This window comes from Rhinatrema bivittatum, chromosome 10 (assembly GCF_901001135.1).
Source record: "Rhinatrema bivittatum chromosome 10, aRhiBiv1.1, whole genome shotgun sequence".
NCBI classification, from domain to species: domain Eukaryota; kingdom Metazoa; phylum Chordata; class Amphibia; order Gymnophiona; family Rhinatrematidae; genus Rhinatrema; species Rhinatrema bivittatum.
Genome location: NC_042624.1, coordinates 94674093 through 94699077, shown reverse-complemented (window position 1 = coordinate 94699077; position 24985 = coordinate 94674093). Strand labels below are relative to the sequence as shown.

General features: G+C 42.7%; 1 protein-coding gene across 7 annotated transcripts in view; it reads left to right on the top strand.

Moving 5' to 3' along the window:
• The window catches only part of LOC115100289 (serine/threonine-protein kinase TNNI3K), a 220788-nt gene that overhangs the window by 72906 nt on the left and 122897 nt on the right, over positions 1–24985 (top strand). For all 7 annotated transcript variants that reach the window (XR_003859018.1, XR_003859019.1, XM_029618676.1 and 4 more), the window contains one exon: positions 980–1084. Coding sequence is in view for 5 of the 7 variants with exons in the window: in XM_029618676.1 (XP_029474536.1) it covers positions 980–1084 (105 nt within the window). In the remaining 2 variants the exon portion in view is untranslated. The remainder of the gene's footprint in view (positions 1–979; positions 1085–24985) is intronic.

Genomic DNA, 24985 nt, shown 5'->3' with positions numbered 1-24985 from the left:
GGGGAAACAAAGTTAAGGGCTTGGCACTGATTTTCAGAATGAGGCACCTAATTAAGGAGTCTAAATCTAGGCAAATATATAGCAGGCTTCACTTTAGGGGCCTAACTTGTAGGCTCCTAATTTTATGAAAATTTTAAGATGAAAACTTAGGCACCCAAGTTCAGCTGAAAATAGGTTCCTAACTTACGCACTTAATTTAGAGGACTAAATTTAGGAGCTTAGATTTTTTTTAATATCTGCCCCCAAAAATGTATCTTTTAGGCATAATATTAAAACCTGGCTATTTGACCAACATTTAATATATGTTAGTTGGTCATAACTGTTAAATATCTGTCTCATTATTAATATTTTAATTCAGATCAGTTTTACTGAATGTGCAATATTATAGATTAATGTATGATGTAACTTGATTTTATTAATTTTATCTTTGTTAATGGTTTGAGGTTTCTATGTTTGTTTTATGGTATGCTGTTTTTATGATATTTTTATTTTATTATTGTTTTATGAATTTTTTTATTGTTCTGATGTATCATACATTTTACGTTAATCTTATAGCCTCTGTCGATGCTCTTTGGGCACTTTTAATGGAAAAACAGGGCATAAATGGTTAAATTAAATTATATGTACTAGGAGCTATGAATTTTATTTCAGCAGTTCTTTCAGTTTTATCTGGCGAAGGTGCAAGGAATGTAACCCAGGATTGCACCAAGCACCTTGATATTCAGCAACACAAAACCACTGAACCTCCAGCTGGCACCCATTTTATTTTAGTTTTTTAATAAAACCCGACTAGCTTGTCAGGAAAGTTTCCTTCTGTACATCTAAAGAACTAGAACTAAATGCAAACTTAAATACAATGGAAAAAAAAAAGAAAATTGACTTTGACACACCTGACAACTTATTATTACTTTTTTAAATAAGCATACATCTGAGGATATGTCTAATAATTTTGACAGTGTGATGTTCTTTTTAATCACAGGACTCTTGATCTGCAGTCGAAGTTAATAATTGCAGTGGATGTTGCCAAAGGCATGGAATACCTTCATAACCTAACATACCCTATTATACATCGTGATTTAAACAGGTATGTTCACCTCTTAATGGTTTATGTTGTAGCACTGTCTTTCACAAAATCCTTCCCTACTGCTGTCATGACAATGAAAGTGAATTTTTTTTTTTTTGGCAGTATACGGTTTCTGTCAATTTTTTCATCATGTAAGCTGAAAAGAAAAAATTGTTCCATGTAAGTTAAGGAAAAAATATGAAACCATCACAGGTTTTTGTGCCGCAGAACATGTAAAGCAGCGTCTAACTATAACCCAAGTTAGAGTTAGGGAAATAGTGTTATATAAGGTGCTGCATGCCCTTTGTAATGAGCAAACTTTGGAAAAGAAATAAATGGGTTTTGTTACTGGAAGCAATTTTCTAAGCATCTTCTTCTGGTCTACTGCTCCTGACTACTGTCTAGGCCTTTCCTTTCCTATATACCTTTGGACAACATTTTAACATAGACAGCCTTGAGGTTAAACAAGGTTTAAATGAGACCATGATAAAAGAATTTTACTCAAATGTAAAGTGACAGGTAGACATGTATAGCATTCGCGCTGATCTAGATGTCGCTGGTGAATTGGATGCTACTCCCTCTGCCTTCGGCCAGGTATGGCATTGAGTGTACAGGGTAGGGATTACCCCTCGTCTAAATGAGGTCCTGCAGGGAATTTTATTAATATGGGGCCAAGATGTGCAGTAGCTATTAAATCCCATGTTCTCAACCACTTGCAGGGGCTGCTTGTCCAGGGCAATCTTTTCCCATGAGATTTCTTGTCACCATCTTGTATTTTGCCCTGGAGCAATGATATCGAACACCACCCCATCTACTCCATAGTGTCTCGCCACTGATGTGAGAGAGGGGGCTGCTGGCTTGTCACATCAGTGGGGGAAGGAGTCAAGGGACTCAGTTTGGGAGGTGGACTTCTCCTTTTTTTGTGGCTCCCCTGCACCTGCTGCAGCTGCTGAGAGTCGAGGACAGCATCTCCAAACTAATACTAGCCTTCCCTGAAACCAATACCAGTAGGGGTTGTCTTTGCAAATGATGGCGCATGCCACTGTTTGAAATATGTCCCAGTAGCTCCTACCTTCCTCCTACTGATGACCTTTTGACGGTGAATGGATTCTACAAAATGCTGGTAAAGTGCCTCCACCCCTGTGATGCCTTGCAGGATCCCTTCTATAGATCCTTGAGTGCTGCTGCCGGGGCTGGGGCTGAATTGAGGGTGGACCAGGAGATAAAAAATCAGGGGCATTAGATGTCTCATAAGAACATAAGAAATTGCCATGCTGGGTCAGACCAAGGGTCCATCAAGCCCAGCATCCTGTTTCCAACAGAGGCCAAAACCAGGCCACAAGAACCTGGCAATTACCCAAACACTAAGAAGATCCCATGTTACTGATGCAATTAATAGCAGTGGCTGTTCCTTAAGTCAACTTGATTAATAGCAGTTAATGGACTTCTCCTCCAAGAACTTATCCAAATATTTTTTGAACCCAGCTACACTAATTGCACTAACCACATCCTCTGAAAACAAATTCCAGAGCTTTATTGTGCGTTGAGTGAAAAAGAATTTTCTCCGATTAGTCTTAAATGTGCTACTTGCTAAATTCATGGCATGCCCCCTAGTCCTTCTATTATTCGAAAGTGTAAATAATCGAATCACATCTACTCATTCAAGACCTCTCATGATCTTAAAGACCTCTATCATATCCCCCCTCAGCCGTCTCTTCTCCAAGCTGAACAGCCCTAACCTCTTCAGCCTTTTCTCATAGGGGAGCTGTTCCATCCCCTTTATCATTTTGGTTGTCCTTCTCTGTACCTTCTCCATCGCAACTATATCTTTTTTGAGATGCGGCGACCGAAATTGTACACAGTATTCAAGGTGCGGTTTCATCATGGAGCGATACAGAGGCATTATGACATTTTCTGTTTTATTAACCATTCCCTTCCTAATAATTCCTAACATTCTGTTTGCTTTTTTGACTGCTGCAGCACACTGAGCCGACGATTTTAAAGTATTATCCACTATGATGCCTAGATCATTTTCCTGGGTGGTAGCTCCTAATATGGAACCTAATATCATGTAACTACAGCAAGGTTTATTTTTCCCTATATGCAACACCTTGCACTTGTCCACATTAAATTTTTTCTGCCATTTGGATGCCCAATCTTCCAGTCTTGCAAGGTCATCCTGTAATGTATCACAGTCTGCTTGTGATTTAACTACTCTGAATAATATTGTATCATCCGCAAATTTGATAACCTCACTCGTCGTATTCCTTTCCAGATCATTTATTTATATATTGAAAAGCACCGGTCCAAGTACAGATCCCTGAGGCACTCCACTGTTTACCCTTTTCCACTGAGAAAAATGACCATTTAATCTTACTCTCTGTTTCCTGTCTTTTAACCAGTTTGTAATCCACGAAAGGACATCGCCTCCTATCCCATGACTTCTTAGTTTTCGTAGAAGCCTCTCATGAGGGACTTTGTCAAACGCCTTCAGAAAATCCAAATACACTACATTTACCGGTTCACCTTTATCCACATGTTTATTAACCCCTTCCAAAAAATGAAGCAGATTTGTTAGGCAAGACTTCCCTTGGATAAATCCATGTTGACTGTGTTCCATTAAACCATGACTTTCTATATGCTCTACAATTTTATTTATTATTTATTTTATTTATTTATTTGCAGTTTTTATATACCGACATTTGTTTAGTAACCTCACATCGGTTCACAGATAACAGAAACATTGCAGCTGTGTGAACTAGAACAAACATATGCAACAGTGCTTTACAATAAACATTTACAATTTTGAACTTGAGAATTTACAATAGTGCTTTACAATAGTGCTTTACAATATTATATAATATTAATATATTAATATATATTTATATATTTATATTAATATATATATTAATATATTAATATAAATAGTGCTTTACAATAGTGCTTTTGATCTTGAGAATTTTCAACAGTGCTTTACAATAAACATTTACAATTTTGATCTTGAGAATAGTTTCCACTATTTTTCCCGGCACTGAAGTCAGGCTCACTGGTCTATAGTTACCCGGATCGCCCCTGGAGCCTTTTTTAAATATTGGGGTTACATTGGCCACCCTTCAGTCTTCAGGTACAATGGATGATTTTAATGATAAGTTACAAATTTTAACTAAAAGATCAGAAATTTTATTTTTTAGTTCCTTCAGTACCCTAGGATGTATACTATCCATCCAGGTGATTTGCTACTCTTTAGTTTGTCAATCTGGCCTACTACATCTTCCAGGTTCACAGTGAATTGGTTCAGTTCATCTGAATCATCACCCCTGAAAACCATCTCCAGAACTGGTATCTCCCCAACATCCTCATTAGTAAACACTGAAGCAAAGAATTCATTTAGTCTTTCTGCAATGGCCTTATCTTCCCTAAGAGCCCCTTTAACCCCTCGGTCATCTAATGGTCCAACCAACTCCCTCACAGGTTTCTTGCTTCGGATATATTTTAAAAAGTTTTTATTATGAGTTTTTGCCTCTATTGCCAACTTCATTTCAAATTCTCTCTTCGCCTGTCTTATCAATGTTTTACACTTAACTTGACAATGCTTATGTTTTATCCTATTTTCTTCAGATGGATCCTTCTTCCAATTTTTGAAGGATTTTTTTTTGGCTAAAATAGCCTCTTTCACCTCACTTTTTAACCATGACGGTAATCGTTTTGCCTTCTTTCCATCTTTCTTAATGTGTGGAATACATATGGACTGTGCCTCTAGGATTGTATTTTTAAACAATGTCCAAGCCTGTTGAACACTTTTAAACTTTGCAGCTGCACCTTTCAGTTTTTTCTAACTATTTTCCTCATTTTATCAAAGTTTCCCTTTTGAACGTTTAGTGTTAAAGCTGAAGATTTACTTATTGTCCCCCTTCCAGTTATTAGTTTAAATTTGATCATGTTGTAATCACTGTTGCCAAGTGGCCCCACAACCATTACCTCTCTCACCAAATCCTGAGTTCCACTAAGAATTAAATCTAAAATAGCTCCCTCTTTTGTTGGTTCCTGAACCAATTGCTCCATGAAGCAATCATTTATTACATCCAGGAACTTAATGTCTGTAGCAAGTCCTGATGTTACATTTACCCAGTCAATATTGGGGTAATTGAAATCTCACGCAGCAACACTGGTGCAAGATCAAAATTTAATCACCACAATTTCTATGGTGGTTATTAGTAATTCCAATAATGGGAAGACTCAATTTTTATAGTGGCAACTCCATGCGTTCAACAAAACAGAATTCGAACAGGTCCCCCGACACGGTCCCGTGTTTCGCTGGGCTGCTTCGGGAGGGACCAGGGGTATATTTTAATCTAAGACATAAAACAAATATCAATGAGTATAAACAATGGTGAAGAAAGGCTACACAGTACCGACCTTTACAAATGTACATACCTTTATGAAAATACCCGGAGCGCGCAAGCTCACACAGGTGTAGGGCATTTAAACACAGAAAAGGCGCGAACGTGACAGCTCTCGCGAGAGCTGTCAACTTACAGCTGGTCTCGGCGGATCCGCACAGTTAATACCCATCTAATAAAACAGGTACCACTCAATTTCTTTATTGAGGCCAGAGGGGGCTACCGTGTCTAGAATAAAAATCCATCTCTGCTCCCTCCTGCCTAGGATCTCGGGGTAGTTGCCTCCCCGGGGAGGGCGGCGCACAACCTCGATCACCAGGAAGGAGAGATCAGAGATGGTATGTTCGCATTCAAGCCAGTGGGACACCAGGGGTTCATCAAGTCTGTGTAAACGAATGTTAGAACAATGTTCAATTATTCGAGTTTTTAACATGCGTGTGGTTTTTCCCACGTAGAGCAACGGGCATGGGCACTTCACAATATATATCACCCCTTTAGTGAGACAGTCCGAGGAAGAGCGAAGTTTGAACACCCGCCCCGTAAGTGGATGTGTGAATTCTGACATATTGGCTGTGTGGCTGCACATAGTGCAATGACCACAAGGACCATGTATTCCTAAATTGTCAGATGAATCAATGAATGGGTAAGTATGCACTAGCCTGTCTCGGATGAGACATCCATCTCATCCGAGATGAGATGGATCCATCTGACTCATCCATCTGACTCATCCATCTGAGACAGGCACTAGCCTGTCTCAGATGGATGAGTCAGAAACCTGCCAAGAAGGTTACCTTTGCCGAGGACTCTTCTTCGTCAGGAGACTCCTCATCAGAAGAGCAGGCAGCACAACGCCCTCGGGGAGGGGCTCAGCGTTGGAATCGCGGACCACAACCTCAAGATGGCGCACCGCTATTCAGCGAACAGACTGGTCAAACTTCCTCCGACTCTGCTTTGGGACTCTCTGCATCCTCTCGGTATGCATCGATCGCGGCATCTTTTTTAGACTCGGGCCACGGTCAACGCAACACCGGGGATCGCGAGCGAAGGGAACTATAACAGTCCAGCGAGCACAGAGACCAGCTCGTGTAACACGATCACAAGCGGATCCGTGGCAGTAAACCGGGAGACTGTGTTCAACTTATCCTCACATGGTCTTTCTGAATGTGAATTAAGGGTTTTAGAGAAGGGACTTTCCTTTGTCCCCACGATTAAGGGTGATATATTTGATGTATTCACACACCTCCACCGCTTTTTTCGCTTGCTGATACTTAAATTATTCTTTTTGGATACTGACACATCTACGGATATGTCAGTTATGCGCCCGCGGTCTCGGTGGATCCCCCCAGGCCCTATTGATGTCTCCCTCGGTGCTTTCGAACGCCTAGTCAGTAGGGATGTACGCACAATCTTTTTATCCAAACGATTTATTCGGTACAATATGACTAGAGACGAGACACATGCTTTAATGTCCTTAAGCAGGGATCATTCCATTATGATTAAACCAGCGGACAAGGGTGGCGGGATCGTCGTCCAGGACCGTTCTGATTATGACACTGAGGTTGTTCGCCAATTGAGTGACCGTGAATTCTATAGCCCATTATTGACTGATCCCACCGAAGAACTACAGGGTACTATTAAACAACTTGTTCAGGAAGCATTAGACCGGCATATTATTACAACTAAAGAAGGGAAATTTCTCACCACCCCACATCCTGTCACGCCACAGTTCTACACGTTACCCAAAATCCATAAAACGCTGACGCATCCGCCTGGTCGTCCTATCGTCTCGGGCATTGGCTCTCTTCTTGAACCCTTATCCCAGTTTGTGGACTATTTCCTAAAACCTTTTGTGTCGCTAATTCAGTCATATGTGAGGGACTCCACTCATTTGATCTCCATATTATCTGAACTGCCATTTCCCCCTAACCCATTCTTTTTTGTCACACTTGATGTTATCTCATTATATTCAAATATTCCTCAGACTGAAGCACTTCAAGTGATCTCACACACTTTGGACAAACGCCCACGACCTCATCGTGTACCTACTTCTTTTCTAATGCAGTTATCTGAACTAGCTCTCACTGAGAATTTTTTTCAGTTCCATGATTCATACTTCAAACAGATTAAAGGCACAGCTATGGGGGCCACTATGGCCCCCAGTTTGGCTTGTCTCTTTATGGATAATTTTGAGAGTCAATTTATTTATTCATCTGAGTGGTCCAAATTCATTTACCTTTGGCGTAGGTACATTGACGACGTCTTGGTGATTTGGATGGGCACAGATATACAATTTTATTGTTTTCTGGATTGGCTCAACTCTCTCAATGCCCATATACAATTTAACTTTTGTATTCACCGCTGGAAAATCGCTTTTTTAGATATTTTGATTACTGCAGGTCAGGAGCATTTTGAAACATCTATTTATCGTAAGCACACTGACCGGAACACTCTATTACAGTATCAGAGTTGTCATCCTCGCGCCTTGCGCAACAATATCCCAACAGGCCAGTTCTTACGTTTACGCCGCTTATGCTCCACCTGCCTGGAATTTTTAACACAGGCAAAAGTAATGATCAACCGTTTTCTGGACCGTGGCTAGTGTAGTGAAGCTGTCTTATTCACATTCAGCACAAATTTATTTGTGATCATCTATTGTCTTACAGGGTATGGAGAAGCAGTTTTAAAAAAACCCACTGAGACAGAAGCACATCGAAACCATGTCAGGTGATGATTTTGTTGAAGAAGTAGCAATGGAAAAGTATTGGGCACCAACGACATAGGAAACTGTAGGAGAGGGTAGTGAAGAGAGCTTTTAAGAGAGCTTTTAAGAGAGCGCTATACACGAATCGGGACTGGCTATTTTTACCATCCTCTAGTTCGCTTGATGAATCTAACAACTGTATTTTGCCATTTTCAATAATGGGGAGCACCATTGCTGAGACGATACGGCGACACTGGTCAGCACTTTCACTCACAGAACTGTTACGTGGCCCGCTTCGTTTTACTTTTAAGCGTGGCAGAAATCTACGAGACAGGCTAGTGCATACTTACCCATTCATTGATTCATCTGACAATTTAGGAATACATGGTCCTTGTGGTCATTGCACTATGTGCAGCCACACAGCCAATATGTCAGAATTCACACATCCACTTACGGGGCGGGTGTTCAAACTTCGCTCTTCCTCGGACTGTCTCACTAAAGGGGTGATATATATTGTGAAGTGCCCATGCCCGTTGCTCTACGTGGGAAAAACCACACGCATGTTAAAAACTCGAATAATTGAACATTGTTCTAACATTCGTTTACACAGACTTGATGAACCCCTGGTGTCCCACTGGCTTGAATGCGAACATACCATCTCTGATCTCTCCTTCCTGGTGATCGAGGTTGTGCGCCGCCCTCCCCGGGGAGGCAACTACCCCGAGATCCTAGGCAGGAGGGAGCAGAGATGGATTTTTATTCTAGACACGGTAGCCCCCTCTGGCCTCAATAAAGAAATTGAGTGGAACCTGTTTTATTAGATGGGTATTCACTGTGCGGATCCGCCGAGACCAGCTGTAAGTTGACAGCTCTCGCGAGAGCTGTCACGTTCGCGCCTTTTCTGTGTTTAAATGCCCTACACCTGTGTGAGCTTGCGCGCTCCGGGTATTTTCATAAAGGTATGTACATTTGTAAAGGTCGGTACTGTGTAGCCTTTCTTCACCATTGTTTATACTCATTGATATTTGTTTTATGTCTTAGATTAAAATATACCCCTGGTCCCTCCCGAAGCAGCCCAGCGAAACACGGGACCGTGTCGGGGGACCTGTTCGAATTCTGTTTTGTTGAACGCATGGAGTTGCCACTATAAAAATTGAGTCTTCCCATTATTGGAATTACTAATAACCACCATAGAAATTGTGGTGATTAAATTTTGATCTTGCACCAGTGTTGCTGCGTGATACTTGCTTATGTGCAAGGGTTCGCTCCTTCTTCATTTGGGGTAATTGAAATCTCCCATTAATATTGCACTGCCAAATTGGTTTGCTTCCCTGATTTCTCTTAGCATTTCATCATCTGTCTGACCATTTTGTCCAGGTGGACGGTAGTATACTCCTATCACTATACTCTTACCCAACACACATGGGATTTCTACCCATATAGATTCTACTGAGCATTTAGTCTCTTGTATGATCTTTATCCTGTTGGACTCTATACCCTCCCAGACATAAAGTGCCACACCCCCACCAAGTTGATCCTCCCTATCATTGCGATATAATTTGTACCCTGATATAGCACTGTCCCATTGGTGGTTATCCTCCTTCCACCAAGTCTCTGTGATGCCATTTGCTGCTATACACTCTAACTCTCCCATCTTACTTCTTAGACTTCTGGCATTAGCATACAGACATTTCAAAGTGTGTTTTTGTTTGTTTTAACAACCTGCTTTTCGGTTGTTTGGGATAATTCGGAAATCATTAGCTTCGGTGATTTTTTACATATAGGCATATGGACTATGTTTGCTTTTAATGGAACCTCGCTGTTAGGATGCCCTAACTCTCCTGTTTCATTAGTATCCTTCAAGGATACATTTCTCCGAACCATGCACTGCTGAGTGACTGTCGGCTTTCTCCCTTGTTCTAGTTTAAAAGCTGCTCTATCTACTTTTTGAAAGTTAGCGCCAGCAGCTTGGTTCCACTCTGGTTAAGGTGGAGCCCATTCTTTCGGAAAAGTCTCCCCTTTCCCCAAAAGTTTCCCCAGTTCCTTAGAAAGCTGAATCCCTCTTCCCTGCACCATCATCTCATCCACGCATTGAAACTCCGGAGCTCTGCCTGCCTCTGGGGACCTGCACGTGGAACAGGGAGCATTTCAGAGAATGCCACCCTGGAGGTTCTGTATTTCAGCTTCCTACCTAAAATCCTAAATTTGGCTTCCAGAACCTCTCTCCTACAGTTTCCTATGTCGTTGGTGCCCAATACTTTTCCATTGCTACTTCTTCAACAAAATCATCACCTGACATGGTTTCGATGTGCTTCTGTCTCAGTGGGTTTTTTTAAAACTGCTTCTCCATACCCTGTAAGACAATAGATGATCACAAATAAATTTGTGCTGAATGTGAATAAGACAGCTTTAATACTGCTAGCCAGATTTCCTTGTTCAGATATTCCTCCCTTTTTTCAAATGGAAAAACCATTCCTTCCAGTTTCTGCACAGGCACATCCTTATGACCCCAGGGGAAAGCCATTGCAGAGAGCACATTTTATAAGTTACGCTTACTATGGAAACAAACTATTTTTGCAGCCAGAGGATTTTCAAACCATATTACAGACATTTGTTATCTCTGGACTTTACTACTGCAATTCTGAATATATGTCTGTCTGCTAGCATCAATGCTAAAAGCATTGCAAGTAGTTCAAAAGGGCAGCACTCGTATATATCCCCTATTTTACCCACTCTGCATTGGCTCCCAGTAGAATGGCACATTCAGTTTAAGATTCTTATGCAAATATATAAGGCTTGGAATGCCAAAGAACCATTTAGCATTAGTTCACTTCTGAAAATCTGCGCCTGTTATGATCTCAAGAGAAAAATTGGTTAGCCATGCTGTCAGTAGAACGGATGCATGAGTGACTCGGGAGAAGACATTTGTAGTAGCGAACCCAACAGTCTGGAATATGTTGCCAGATGATTTAAGGATAGAGACTTGTGTAAGAACATTTAGGAAGAAAGTTAAAGCTTCAGAGGATGCCTTTCAATCGGCTGTGTGTGGTGGCATATACGGCGTATATTATACGCTCATATATGTCCACGCATAGATCTACAATAGTATTTTATAACCCAGGTGTATCATATACGTGCATATTATAAAATAATTATGTGTGAATGCATGCAAGGCATTGAAAGTGAGTATTTTAATGCATTGAACGTGCATACTTTTCCTACATATTTAAAAAAACATACGAGTATATTTTACCTGCAAAAATAAAGTAAGACTTGCTTGCATAAAACCCATTTTATGCATGGAAATCAGCATATTTTAAAGCGTGTGCGCGTCAGTGAAATCAGTCAGTTTACCAATTACTCCTCCGTATCGCCGGGACCTCAAGACCTTCCAGGTTCTTCGCCTGAACTCCCTCCCAGTTCACCCAGCCAATAGTACACAATAAAGAAGTCTGATGTCAATTATGCCAGATAATTAGCAGACGTAAAATTACACAAGGTGCCAAATGTTACGCACACGGCTTTTAAAATAGCAGCTTATACGCAGAACTGTTGATCTCTACCCAGAACGCCCCTAGATCCCCCCTCCCTTTTATACATGCATATATGTGCGCAAAATGTGAAGTCCATGCATACAAGTAGCTATTATGCTAGTACGGGCTAATTACATGCGTGTATGCCACTTTTTATGCTCCTTTCTCTTTGAAAATTACCTCCTTAGTGTTTACGCAGACATTCGGCTGCTGAATATGTAATCCATGAACTTATGGGCTCAATACGGCTGAAGAAGCCTTGATGATATGGGCTCCTGTGTCAGGCGGAAGGTTTTTGTCAATAAATTTTGGGGCAGATTTTAATACCTACGCGCGGGCGTAGATTTTATAACATGCGTACGCAGCCGTGCGCATGTTATAAAATCCGGGGTCGGCGCGTGCAAGGGAGTGCACACTAGTGCACCTTGCACGTGCAGAGCCCTAGGGGAGCCCCAATGGCTTTCCCTGTTCCCCCCCACCACCTTTCCCTTCCTTCTCCTAACTAACCCGCCCCCCAGCCCTAACTAAACCCCCCACAACCTTTATTTTAAAAGTTGTGCCTGCCGGCCAAGTGGCCCTACAGAGGCCTCTGGCCACGCCCCGCCCCTTTTTTCAAGCCCCGGGACATACGTGCGCCCCGGGGCTTTGCGCGTGTCGCCGGGCCTATGCAAAATAGGCTCGGCGTGCGTAACCCCCCCTACACGCGTAAATCTTTTAAAATCCGCCCCTTTATGTTTTAGGACTGATAGTGCGGGAAACAAATAAATAGATAAATGAATAAATCTTCTTGGTGATTGGGTACTTGCCAGGTTCTTGTGGCCTGGTTTGGCCTCTGTTGGAAACAGGATGCTGGGCTTGATGGACCCTTGGTCTGACCCAGTATGGCAATTTCTTATGTTCTTAAAAATAGATCCTTTAAACAATGTCCATGCCTCAGGCAGATTTTAATCCTAGCAACTGCTCCTTTTACTTGACTTATTATAAATGTTCTCATTGTATCCTGATCTCCCTTTTTAGGGGAAAATTTTGAATTGTACACTTATTTTTTTTTTTATATTCTCCTGTTCTAAAACTGAACCAGGCTCAGTGCGCGTAAAAATATACTCAAGTAACCCAGTTTGACGCATACCGAGGAGTGGTGTTCGGTGGGGTAGTGTTGGGCAGAGCTGGCACTTAAGTGCAAAAGTTTCGATTCTAAATAGAATAGGGTTCATTTCTGACACAGTTATGTGGGTAAAATTAGCATATATGCGTACATACGCTATTTTATAAACATCTAAAGTATTTGTGTATTTTTGGTCTTATGCACATTTACATGTGAGAAAAGGGATGGAGCCAAGGGCAATGTGCACATGTTGCTATTTTATGAGACCTGTGTTCGTTTGTCAACTTATTTGCGTAGTTTTACACCTGCTAATTTTCTTCCGCAGCTGATATCAGACTCCTCTTTTGTTTACTAGTGGTTGGGCAGGAGGTCTGGGTCAACTGGGGGGGGGGGAGTTCAGAGTGAAAAACTAGGAGGGCCTCGATGACCTGGAGGAGGACTGGATGGTCGAGGTTTCGGAAAACTGGCAATTTCATTTATGCACGCATGTTCTAAAATATATCCAACTTCCGTGAGTAGACAGGGTTTTTACGCGAGAAAGCTGCAATTTTTGTCTTGTGTAAAATATATGCCCGCATATTTTTAAATAGGTAGGAAAAATACACATTTTAAATGTATTGCAGGTATTCGCACGTAACCATACATACACGTGCATGTTTTGGGGTAGACATATGCGGTAGACATATGCTTTTTTGCACAATTTTTTGCTACAAGAGATGTGTTAATAAAGACTATTTCAGCACTTTAAAATAAAATTAAATTCTTTTTGAGATAATTACAATGAGAGACAATAAATGATTAAATGAAAATTTGCTCTATAAGGCTGACGACTGCCTGCGGCCCATTGTGGGCGAGGGACAGATTAAAATACCTTAGAGCATCTGTTGATGATATTGTCTCTCATTTGTATATGATCTTTGAGTAATAGAATTATATTCTATTTCCCTCTCTTTTTGGTGGTTTGTGATTATTTATTTATTTATTTATTTGAAGAGTTTTATATACCGTTATTCGGTAAAGCCATCATAACAGTTTACATGGTGAACAAATATATCCAAGGAAATTTTGAAATATTATTATAACATAGTGAACATTACAGTAAAACATAGAATAACAATTCTAGGGAGTAATGTAAGGTTGGAAGAGGAGGGAAATGAGTTAGATAGTAAATTATAGTTCTTAGTTCATTTGAGAGTTGGTATGAGCAGATTATTGGGGGTCCGTGAAAAATTTGCGAAACAGTTAAGTTTTTAGGTCTTTTTTGAAGGTTTTTATGTTGTGTTGAGTTCTCAGGTCTTCAGGTAGAGTGTTCCAAAGATTGGGGGAGGCGATGGAGAAGGCTCTCTCTCTTGTTGATGTTAGATGAGCATCTTTGATGGTGAGGATTAATAAGTAGTTTGAGTTATTGGATCGTAGATTTCTTGAGGAGTTTTGAAGAGTTATGTTAAGGGTGTTTAGGCCTTGATGATCGTTGTTAAGGATTTTGTGGATGATAGTCATGGATTTGTATGCAATTCGTGCAGTAATAGGGAGCCAGTGAAGTGAGGATAAAATGGGCGTAATATGGTCATTTCTTTTTGATCCAGTTAGGACTCTAGCAGCGGAGTTCTGAAGTATTTGGAGTGGTTTGAGGGAAGAGAAGGGTATTCCCATTAGCAGGGAGTTACATTAGTCGAAGGTGGAGAAGATAAGAAGCTGAAGGACGGTTCTGAAATCATCAGCGTTGAGAAATGGTTTAAGATGTCTTAGGGTAAGGAGTCTGTGGTATCCTTCTTTGGTTTTATTTGAGATGTGGTTCTTAAAGGATAGGTCTTTGTCAATGATAATTCCAAGGTTCCTGGTGTGGGTGGTAGGAATTATAGATGTCATATGTTTGTCTGGAATTAACAGGGGTGGAGGAACTGAATTCTGTTTTTTATCCATCAGAATAATTTCGGTTTTGTCAAAATTGATTATGAGTTTTAGGGAATTTAGGAGATGTTTGATAGAAATCAGTAGATCTGAGGTTTTCTTTTATATATTTTTTAATATATTTTTTTTATATTGTGTGTATATTATAATCTGTGCATACCTCGTATGTGTAGCATATAAAATACGGATGTAGATCTCCATCTGGCCATATACATGCAAATATGGGGCCCACACAGAGCTGTTTGAAAGTTACCCTCAAAGCACGTATGTGTAGACACATAAGTTATGCCTTTTGAAGGGGAGGGGTAACTTTATGTGAGTGAATATGGGTAGGTACAAGGCTAATCACCCAAGTATTTTCAAAACAAACTTATGTGCAGAAGTTTGCTTTGAAAGTACTTGGTAACGTCTGCAATGTCAGCACTAACCTTTTTCCACATCCTCTCTCTATTAGGATATTCTGTTTTCCCCGATTTTTATCCTTTGAAGATAGCTCACTCTGAACCACGCCTTGTGAACGACTGTCTGCTTTCTCCCATGATCTGGTTTAAAGGCTGCTCTCTCTCTCTCTCTCTCCTATTAATACCATTGCAGGTAAGGTGGAGCTCATCCTGTCAGGACAGGCTTCCCCTTCCCCAGAATGTTCCCTCATTTCTAAGGAATCAAGAGCCCTCTTCCCTGCTCCTTCGTCTTATCCACTCCTTGAGACTTCACAGCTCTCAGTCTACCTCGGGGGGCCTGTGCATGGGACTGGGAGTATTTCTGAGAATTATATGCACACACGCACAGATGAGACCAATTAAGTTATTTTCACAGATAGTAAAACGAAGTTTAGCCTGACTGCTGGTGAGATGCAAAAAAAAAATTCTATAATTTGTCAGAGCTTTGTATTTTTTAAAATTGCCATTTTTTTTTCTCCCTAGGAGGCACAGTCATGATCAATTGGTTGTGCATTGTAGGCTTGTAAATTAAAACATCCATGCTGCATTTCCAAAGCAAATTACACTCTGAAATCTTTAAATCATTGATTCCTTGGGTTCATTTTGTGCCGCAATCAGCAGGGTCACCATTGTCTGGATTAGGGCTATTGTGTGTGTAAGGATTCTGTTGTTCTACTACCAGATTAAAATCAACTCCGTGAGGAAAGAGGTTACCAGCGACTGGATTTGCGAGCTGAGTTTACTCGGGTGCTTTCTTGTTGTCTCTTTGAAACTCCTGTTGCTCCCACGTCTGTCCCGCTGCTGTTCATGTTTTTCTTCTTACAGCAGTGGCCTGTCAGCATTTCCGTTCTTCCTGGTAAAGTCTCTCCTTCCTTAGCCCCATCACTTCGGTCAAGATTTTTCTCTCACGAGGAAACAGCAGCACCCACTTATGTACTTCTGAAGTCAAATTTGGTAGCTGTTTCCAGTCTAGGACTCTTGAAGTTGAGGATGTTATCTGGAAGTCAATTTCTACTGAAACTGTGGTGAGAAGCGACAAAGAGATGAAAGACAAGAATACTAAGGGTGGGATAGGCCTTTCCAAAATAGTCTGTCAAAAATTGTCACAGAGTGTGAAGGGTGAATGGAAACCTTCAAAGGGGTGCTCGGGTTCGCTTTCTGATACTGTAAGAGCCCTGCTATCTTGGATGCCTGGTCATTAATTCATTGCAAAGCAACGTTCCTTATGTGGGAAAAGAGGTAAATAAAAATTAAACATAAAGAGCCACATGTACAACTCAAAAAGTAGCATTTCCCTTCCTAGCAGCATTGTGTATCCCTGCTGGTCTATCAATAGCCCCCCATACCTCTTAAGGATCCGAATTTTCTTGGCATTGCCCAATTGTCCTACAGTCTGGTGCAGACCTCTGAAGCAGTGAAGCTCGCATGCCTTCCTGTCCTGAGTTCTGCCCAATCCCCCTCCTCTCCTCCCCCACCCACCACTGGCTCATGTGTACCAGCAGTGAGAGCCTGCCACTGTGCCTATGTCCTTGAATGTGACCTCTACTGGCAGCGCAGGACGCCAGAACCTCAGAACCACTCCTGTCGAACCACCACGGTCCCACTGCCTCCACACCAGCCTGCTGCAGTCGCCCCACCGTAGCCTCACCGCTGTGACCCCCTGACTGCAGCCGAGGCTGCTCCTGCTCCCCCACCTGCAGCGTACACAAAACCACCAGCCACCGATGACCTGCGGTGCCCCGATCCGACCTGGCAACAGGAGGAGCAACGAGCCGGCGCCCCCCACTGACTCAGTCTCTCTCTCTCTTCGTGTTGGTCACAAGCCACTACCAAGATGTGCAGCAAAATTCATCGATTCATCGGAATCCGATAGGCGCCATGACGTGGAGACTTCTAATCCAGTCCCTGGAGCTGGAGTGAAATCAGTCCCTGTAAGACTTGCATGGTACTAAAGATGAAACTGCAGACAGTCAGGCCTATCCAGTACCGAGCGGTAGGAAGAGCTGCGTTAGTGCCTACGGCACCCGCGGTTACCGCCCGCACAGTGCAGCTCACCTACCGCTCGATCCTGAAGCCTAATTATATGTAAATGTAAGCCGCGTCCGAAAAGCCTTAGGCCCGCGCAACCCAGGATACTGGATAGAGCGCCTATACAGGATCCTGGGTGCGCGGGCCTAAGGCTTCACGCCACGCTGGTATCTGTCATTTCAAATGTCATTTGAAATGACAGATACCAGGAAGCAACGGCGGCGACAGCGCAGAAACAACGGCGAAACGACTTGTCAGTGTCCCCCCTCCTCTCGGAGCAGGGCGCGAAAAGCCGCCTTGCTCCGGGAGGAGGAGGGACACTGACAGCGGCGAAGCAGCGGCGAAGACAGCGGCGAAGCAACGGCGAAGCAACGGCGAAGACAGCGGCGAAACGACTTTTCAGTGTCCCCCCTCCTCTCGGAGCAGGGCGGAAAAGCCGCCTTGCTCCGGGAGGAGGGGGGACACTAGCAACGGTGAAGCTTTCCCCCAGCCCGGACGCCGGCAAAAAACTTACTTTTTTGCAGCCAGCCATGAGCAGGAACACGATCTGGCCTGCCTTAGCTCCTCCCGACAAGATGGCCGCCTGCACAGGGAAAGCGTGCAATTGGCCGCTCAAGACGTGATGTCGTGACGTCACGTCTTCAGCGGCCAATTGCACACTTTCCTCGTGCAGGCGGCCATCTTGTCGGGAGGAGCTAAGGCAGGCCAGATCGTGTTCCTGCTCATGGCTGGCTGCAAAAAAGTAAGTTTTTTGCCGGCGTCCGGGCTGGGGGAAAGCTTCGCCGCTGTCATCTCTCTCCCCCCCTCCCGGAGCAAGGCTGCTTTTCGCGCCCTGCTCCGGGAGGGGGGGGAGAAGAGATGACAGTGGCGAAGCAACTTACTTTTAGCTTTTAAGTTTTTTTCGCTTATTTTTTGGATTCGCCGCTGTCATCTCTCCCCCCCCCCCCCCCTCCCGGAGCAAGGCAGCTTTTCGCGCCCTGCTCCGGGAGGGGGGAGAAGAGACAAGCGGCGAAACAACTTACTTGCACGGGGGAAAGCGGTCTCCGTCGCAGCCCCAGTCCTCTCCCCTCCTCCCGAAGCCAAAAAAAAAAAAAAAGCTTTTTTTTTTTGGCTTCGGGAGGAGGGGAGAGGACTGGGGCTGCCACGGAGACCGGCACCCATGATCGCGGCCGGGGCAGGTGAGCGGGGGCTGGGGGAAAGCTTGCCACCTACCCTTACCCATGCCTCTACCGCCTGGGTCAGGGTAGGCGGTAAGTTTGCAGGTTAAACGCGCGACAAAACGGCAGGGAAAGGTAGCGTTAGTCGGGGCGCGGGTTACGGGATGCTAGGGGAATAGCTAATTGGCTCGTTTGCATGCAATATCAAGCTAATTCGCTCGTTTGCATGCAATATACATGCCGCGGGCGGAAGGGGTTACCCGGGGAATTTAGGACGCGGTAGGAGTAGGTTAAAGGGGATTCGGGATCGCAGGAAGGGCTAACACGGCCGGAACGTGAGTTAAAAGCGGCTTAGGAGCAGGGTAAACGCGGCCGCACTTTACAGGATAGGCCTGAGTGTGAAGAATGTCTGGCTCCTCTTCAGTTTAAGAAAAGAAAAAAAAAAAAAAGGAGTCTTCATAAAAGTGGTTTTCAAGTATCTGTTGCAGTAAATCTATTACAGGAAGAAAGGAATATTATATGTGAGCTATTTCTATGGGGACAGGAGCCTGCATGTATTCAGCCTGGCTTGCCAATGGCCCCAGAAGACATTGCAGGGAGCAGGTCTGCAGATCTGCTTGGTAAAAAAAAAAAAAAAATACCCAGAATTGATTATGTGCCTCTTCTAAAGCTTTTTCTAATTTCCCCCTTCCCACTTACATGGAAGGAATGAAAATGATGTTCTTGGTTTCTTACTTTCCAGAGAGATTCCTTCTGGCCTCGGGGCAGACAATTTAATACAAAACTTTTATTAACAATATTTCTGTCAATTGCTTCTTGAATGCAGGGGGGCTCCAAAAGGTTTTTTGGGTTTGTTTTTTTTTTAATCTTTGCACTCGTTTCTGAAAGCGCTGTGTGGCACTGAGACAGTAGCAGCCCGCGTGACCCCTCATGTCTCAGCCCTTCCTGCACTGTCACGTGCAGCTTGGCACCTTCGGCCCTTGTTGATGTGCAGCGTTCCCTCATAGCCACGGCCACCCCCATGGCTTCTAGGTTTTGATGATGAATGCCTTCATTTGACATTTTATGATGTTCCAGAACGATCTTGCTCGTTATGCTCAAAGCCTGCAAAAAAAAAAAAAAGGTGGGTGAAGGGGGATGGGGAATGAAGAAGACCTAATCCGTTCCAATTCAGGGCGAAAGGCTCATGGCAGTGGTGTATGAGAGCCCCTTATGTTTTTATCAGCAAATGTATCGCCCTGCGGATTTGTTTGCCATGAGGCTAGAGATGTAAAAAAGACAGCAATTATTGGCAGCCCTATGCGAGCGCCTTTAACTCTTAGTCCTTCTGGAAACTGTTCTCTGAAAAAGGATTTTGTATCCTTCACTTGACTCTCTTCTCCAGTATCAACAGTTTTAATATCTTACGGCTTCACATTGTCACCATCCGTATATTGCTTTCATTTTCTTTTTGTCATGAGTACCAGATCCCTGATAGTTTTGTAGCAGGTGGTGCACGAGCGCATCTGTCTAGGCTCCTCTTTCAGGAGTGGGAGACCCAGTCGGTATTAAATCCAAGCCCCCCCCCCCCCCCAAAATGAGCTGGGTGGGATTGATTATCCAAGTCAAACCAGGCTGGGCCAGGAATAGGTTTGGATAAATCTGGAACATTCATAGTTTGAATCAGATTGCCAAGTTCATCTATCATGGATCATTTAAATGAAGCACGGATTTGTGCTTACAGTCAGTATAGGCAAAGACCTACACTGTCCTTGACCAATTTGAATCTGTGACTACCTGCATCAATATTACTAAATCAGAGTAAACACCTTAAAGAGAAGTCAGATTCAAAGCAGACTAAAATGGATTATTTTAATCTTTATTAAGTTTTCTTGAGTAGATACATCTTACCTCCCTGGTATTTTTTAATGATTCCATGGACTATCTAGTTGATACCTGGTACTAAAAGCTTGGTTCTGCTTTCAAAGCAGATGCCGTTACTAAATCTCTGCTAGTATAGAGACCCTACCAGATCTCTACCAGAAACCAGAAGGAGTATATAATTGGTATAGTGGGGAATAGAAAAGTAGCTAGTGTGGGTTAGTAGCTCCCCCATGTGGAAGCCTGAGATAATAAGTTATATAAACCCAGACCACCATTTTCTAATGTGGAATCTTAAGCTGAGCCTTCCAGGGACAGCATGTCCATGGATGTATTTAAAGATATCATTATTTTTATTCATAAAGAAAGAAGCAAAGCCCTTGCAACTTAAAGATACACTATAATTGCAAAAGGGCTGTAATGGTCCTGTGAAACCTCTCTTGACTCTAGAAATAAGAGTTGCTGATGTAATGACTGCCGTAAAATAGTTAGTCTTAGCTTCTGTAATTGCCTCATTATAGACCTTGCTGTGGGTGATATACTGCTTATCAGAGGGTAGGCAACACTTATGACATTTCTGCTCCAAAGACCTTCTTTGCCTTTTCAATAATCTAAGTTCACCCATGAACCAAACAGCAGATTTGGTCCTCTATACTAGTGGAACCCCTGGGCTGATAGTCCCAAATAAAGGTGCCAGGAGCCACACCTCAAACATAGTCTCTTAAAGTTTAATCTTACCTGAGTGTCCAAGATTCCCTGAGTGGGGGAAAGAATTCTCTTCTGGGCGCTGTGCATTGTGTTTCATTAAATTCCACTGTAGATCTATTGTAAACAGCACTGATAATCACAGTAGTCATAATCACACTGGAAGATAGGATGGCTTTCAACATAACTTTTATTGATGAATTTTGTACTATAGACCAGTGAGCCTGACCTCAGTGCCGGGAAAAATAGTGGAAACAATTCTAAAGATCAAAATCACACAGCATATAGAAAGACATGATTTAATGGAAAACAGTCAACATGGATTTACCGAAGGGAAGTCTTGCCTCACAAATCTAATTCATTTTTTTTGAAGAGGTTAATAAACATGTGGATAAAGGTGAACTAGTAGATGTAGTGTATTTGGATTTTCAGAAGGCATTTGACAAAGTCCCTCATAAGAGGCTTCTAAGAAAACTAAAAAGTCATGGGATAAGAGGCAGTGACCTTGTGGATTCAGACTGGGTAAAAGATAGAATTAAATGTTCAATTTTCTCAGTGGAAAAAGGTAAACAGTGGAGTGCCTCAGGGATCTGTACTTGGATCGGTGCTTTTTAATATATTTATAAATGATCTGGAAATGGATACGACGAATGAAGTAATCAAATTTGCAGATGCTACAAAATTATTCTGAGTAGTTCAATCACAAGCGGATTGTGGTAAATCTGAGGAGGACCCTACAAGACTGGAAGATTGGGCAACCAAATGGCAGATGAAATTTAATGTGCACAAGTGCAAAGTGATACATATAGGGAAAAATAACCCATGCTGTAGTTACATGATGTTAGGTTCCATATTAGGAGCTACTACCTAGGAAAACGTTCTAGGTGTCATAGTGAATAATACATTGAAATAGTCGGCTCAGTGTGCTCCGGCAGCCATAAAAAGCAAACAGAATGTTAGGAATTATTAGAAGGGAATGGTGAATAAAACAGAAAAAGTCATAATGCCTCTGTATCACTCCATGGTGAAACTGCACCTTGAGTACTGTGTACAATTTTGGTCGCTACATCTCAAAATAGTTATAGTTGCACTGGAGAAGGTACAGAGCACGGTGACCAAAATGATAAAGAGATGGAATGGCTCCCCTATGAGGAAAGACTAAAAGGTTAGGGCTGTTCAGCTTGGAGAAGAGACGGCTGAGGGGGGATATGATATAGGTCTATAAAATCATGAGAGGTTTAGAACAGGTAAATGTGAATCGGTTATTTACTCTTTTGGATAATAGAAGGACTAGAAGGCACTCCATGAAGTTAGCAAGTAGCACATTTAAAACAAATCGGAGAAAATTCTTTTTCACTCAATGCACAATTAAGCTTTGGAATTTGTTGCCAGAGGATGTGGTTAAGGCAGTTAGTGTAGTTGGGTTTAAAAAAAGTTTTGATAAGTTCCTGGATGAGAAGTCTATTAACTTCTATAATCAAGTTGACTTAGGGAATAGCCACTGCTATTACTGGCATTAGAAGCATGAGATCTACTTAGTGTTTTGGTATGTACCAAGTACTTGTACCCTGGATTGGCCACTGTTGGAAACAGGATAACTTCACTATAAACAAAAAGCGGGCCATGGCCAGGTCCTATCACTGAAGCCCAGGCCTATCCCATTGTAGAGGCCTGGACCTGACACCAAGGCTCGGCCTGAGGTTGAGTCCCATCACCGAGGACCAGTCCAAATGCGATTGTCCAGCTCGAGACCAGGTCCTATCACCAAAGCCTATGCTCAACATCAGGACACCCATCACCGAAGCCCGGACCTAGGCTTAAGACCAATACTAGGTCCCATTGTTGAGACCTAGGCCTGGGTCAGGAAACCCAGGACCAGACCTTCCACAAATTTCTTTCTTCTTTTGTCGTCTAAAAATGGTGCCATCCACCCGAGGGACTCGCTGCAGTGACACCACTGCGGGCCTTTCTATCAAGCAGATGGCACCGTTGTGATGTGTGACCTTTGAAATGTACGGGCATACATTAAGATGGCATCATCGGCTTGAGAGGAAGGCACCGCAATGGCATTACTGCCACACATGCATAGGGCGGACTTTGTTAACTTTCATAGAAGAAAGAATACAGCAGAAGGCTTTGTCCTGGGCCTCGGGGCCAAGGCCTGAGCCTCAGCAACAGGATCCGGCCTCAGGTGCACCCTGGCATCGGGCCTGGGCCTTGGCATTGGAATCCAACCGAGCTGGGCCCCAGCATCAGGCCTGTGCCTAGGACTGGGCAACAGCAAAGGATCCCAGCAATGGAATTGGGCCTAGATCTAGACCTGGGCCTCAGAAATGGGGCCCAGCCTCAGGCCTGAATCTGTTGTTACTGTTTTAGTGTTGGCAGATAATACTGTGTTGATAAGGGAGGACCATGCCCACACCCAACATTTTACAAAGGCCTAATGCCATATGAGTTCCAAGTTACAGAGTTTTCTGGTTGGCACAACAGCAATGCATTACAACAATGTGTATATTTTTACCTCACAATGCCATTTTTCATGGAAAATCTGTTGCTATAAATGCATAATTTTAAATTGTGTATGGTGAGGTGGGGGGAGGGGGGCGCCAGGCTGTAAGGTTTGCCTAGAGCACCTAAAATCCTGGCCCTGCCGTGGCCGCCAGGGGAGCCCATCCCATCCACTGGCAGAGGTGAAGGCCATCCCACCCAGCAGCAGATGTGGAGAAGGCCCATGGCCCAACTAAAGCAGAGGGATTAGAGTCAGAGCATGTGCATGTGTGGAGGAGAGGGAGTGGAGCCAGTGAGTGAGTGTGTGTGTGTGTAGGTGTGTATAAGAGAAGGAAAGGAGTCAACGTGTATGTGCGTGGAATAGAGGGAATGGAGCCAGCATGCGTGTGCCTGAGAGACAGTAAGCCAGCCAGTGTGTGTGTAAGCCTGAATGAGAGCTAGCCAGCCAGCTTCTGTGTGTCTGTGACCGTGTGTGAGTTCTGAATGAGTTTTTGTGTGTGTCTATGTGAGTTGAGGATTAAGATGTTTTGCACCTCCTTTCCGTTCCCACTACTCCATGACAATCTCAGGTTGACGAAAGCCAAAAGTTCTCAGGAGAGTGGGTTTTGTTTTGGTTTTTTTTAATCCTTATTGATTTTAATTAATCAGGTGTTATTTGATGTGTATGAGGTTTTGAAATATTGTATTGGTCTTTAGGAAATTTAAAAAAATATGAGTTTTTAATTATTGGATGTTACTCTGTTAATCTGCTGTTGTGAAATATTAATTCTTTCTATCAGTATGGTTTCGCTGTTATGATTGATGCTTTATATTTCTTGATTTTATTGTTGTTTTCTGAGGAATGGTATAATGCTTTTGTTTTTCCACTGGTGCACTACATACGGAGTCTGATTTGTTGTGATTTCCAGTTCAATTTATGACTGCACTTTTCCATTTATACTTTGTCACTTTATTCTGTATTTGGTGAGGGTCTATCTGTGTTCTGCATTTATCATTGAAGTGAGGTATTCTGCTAAGGTGTCGTTTCAATGCAGGGATTCTGTAGAAGTTTGGTTTGTTCTGTTTTCCTTATAGGAGGTATATTGGTGTTTTAGGGCCTGGTGTAATATTTGCAGGGTCATCTTTTCATAGGGTTGTAACTGTTTGAGTGCTGGCAGTTAGTGCTGATTTAGAATGCAAGGTTTATTATATTGTAATTGTAATTCTTCTTCAAAATGCATTATGGCGTGGCATGTGTTAAGGCATTTTCGCATGCATAAAACGCCTTATTTTGTTTTATTCTTCTCTATGTATGAGATTCAAGATGGCTGTGATAGTTTGACATGGGTTTATTTGGTATTTTGTAACAACAGATACAATGCATAGGAAAGCAAGCTGCACAAAGCTCGGACAGAAGCTGTGTTTTCACATTAGACTTGCAAATTACTTAAATACAACAGCAAGTATTTCAGAACTGTTCAGCTCAACCGTTTAGATGGCATTTTGCAAAAACTAGAAATGCAATATTGTATTATATAAATTATATTTTGCTTTTCTGAAGAAAAAAAGGCAGATGCTTTTGACATGACAGATGT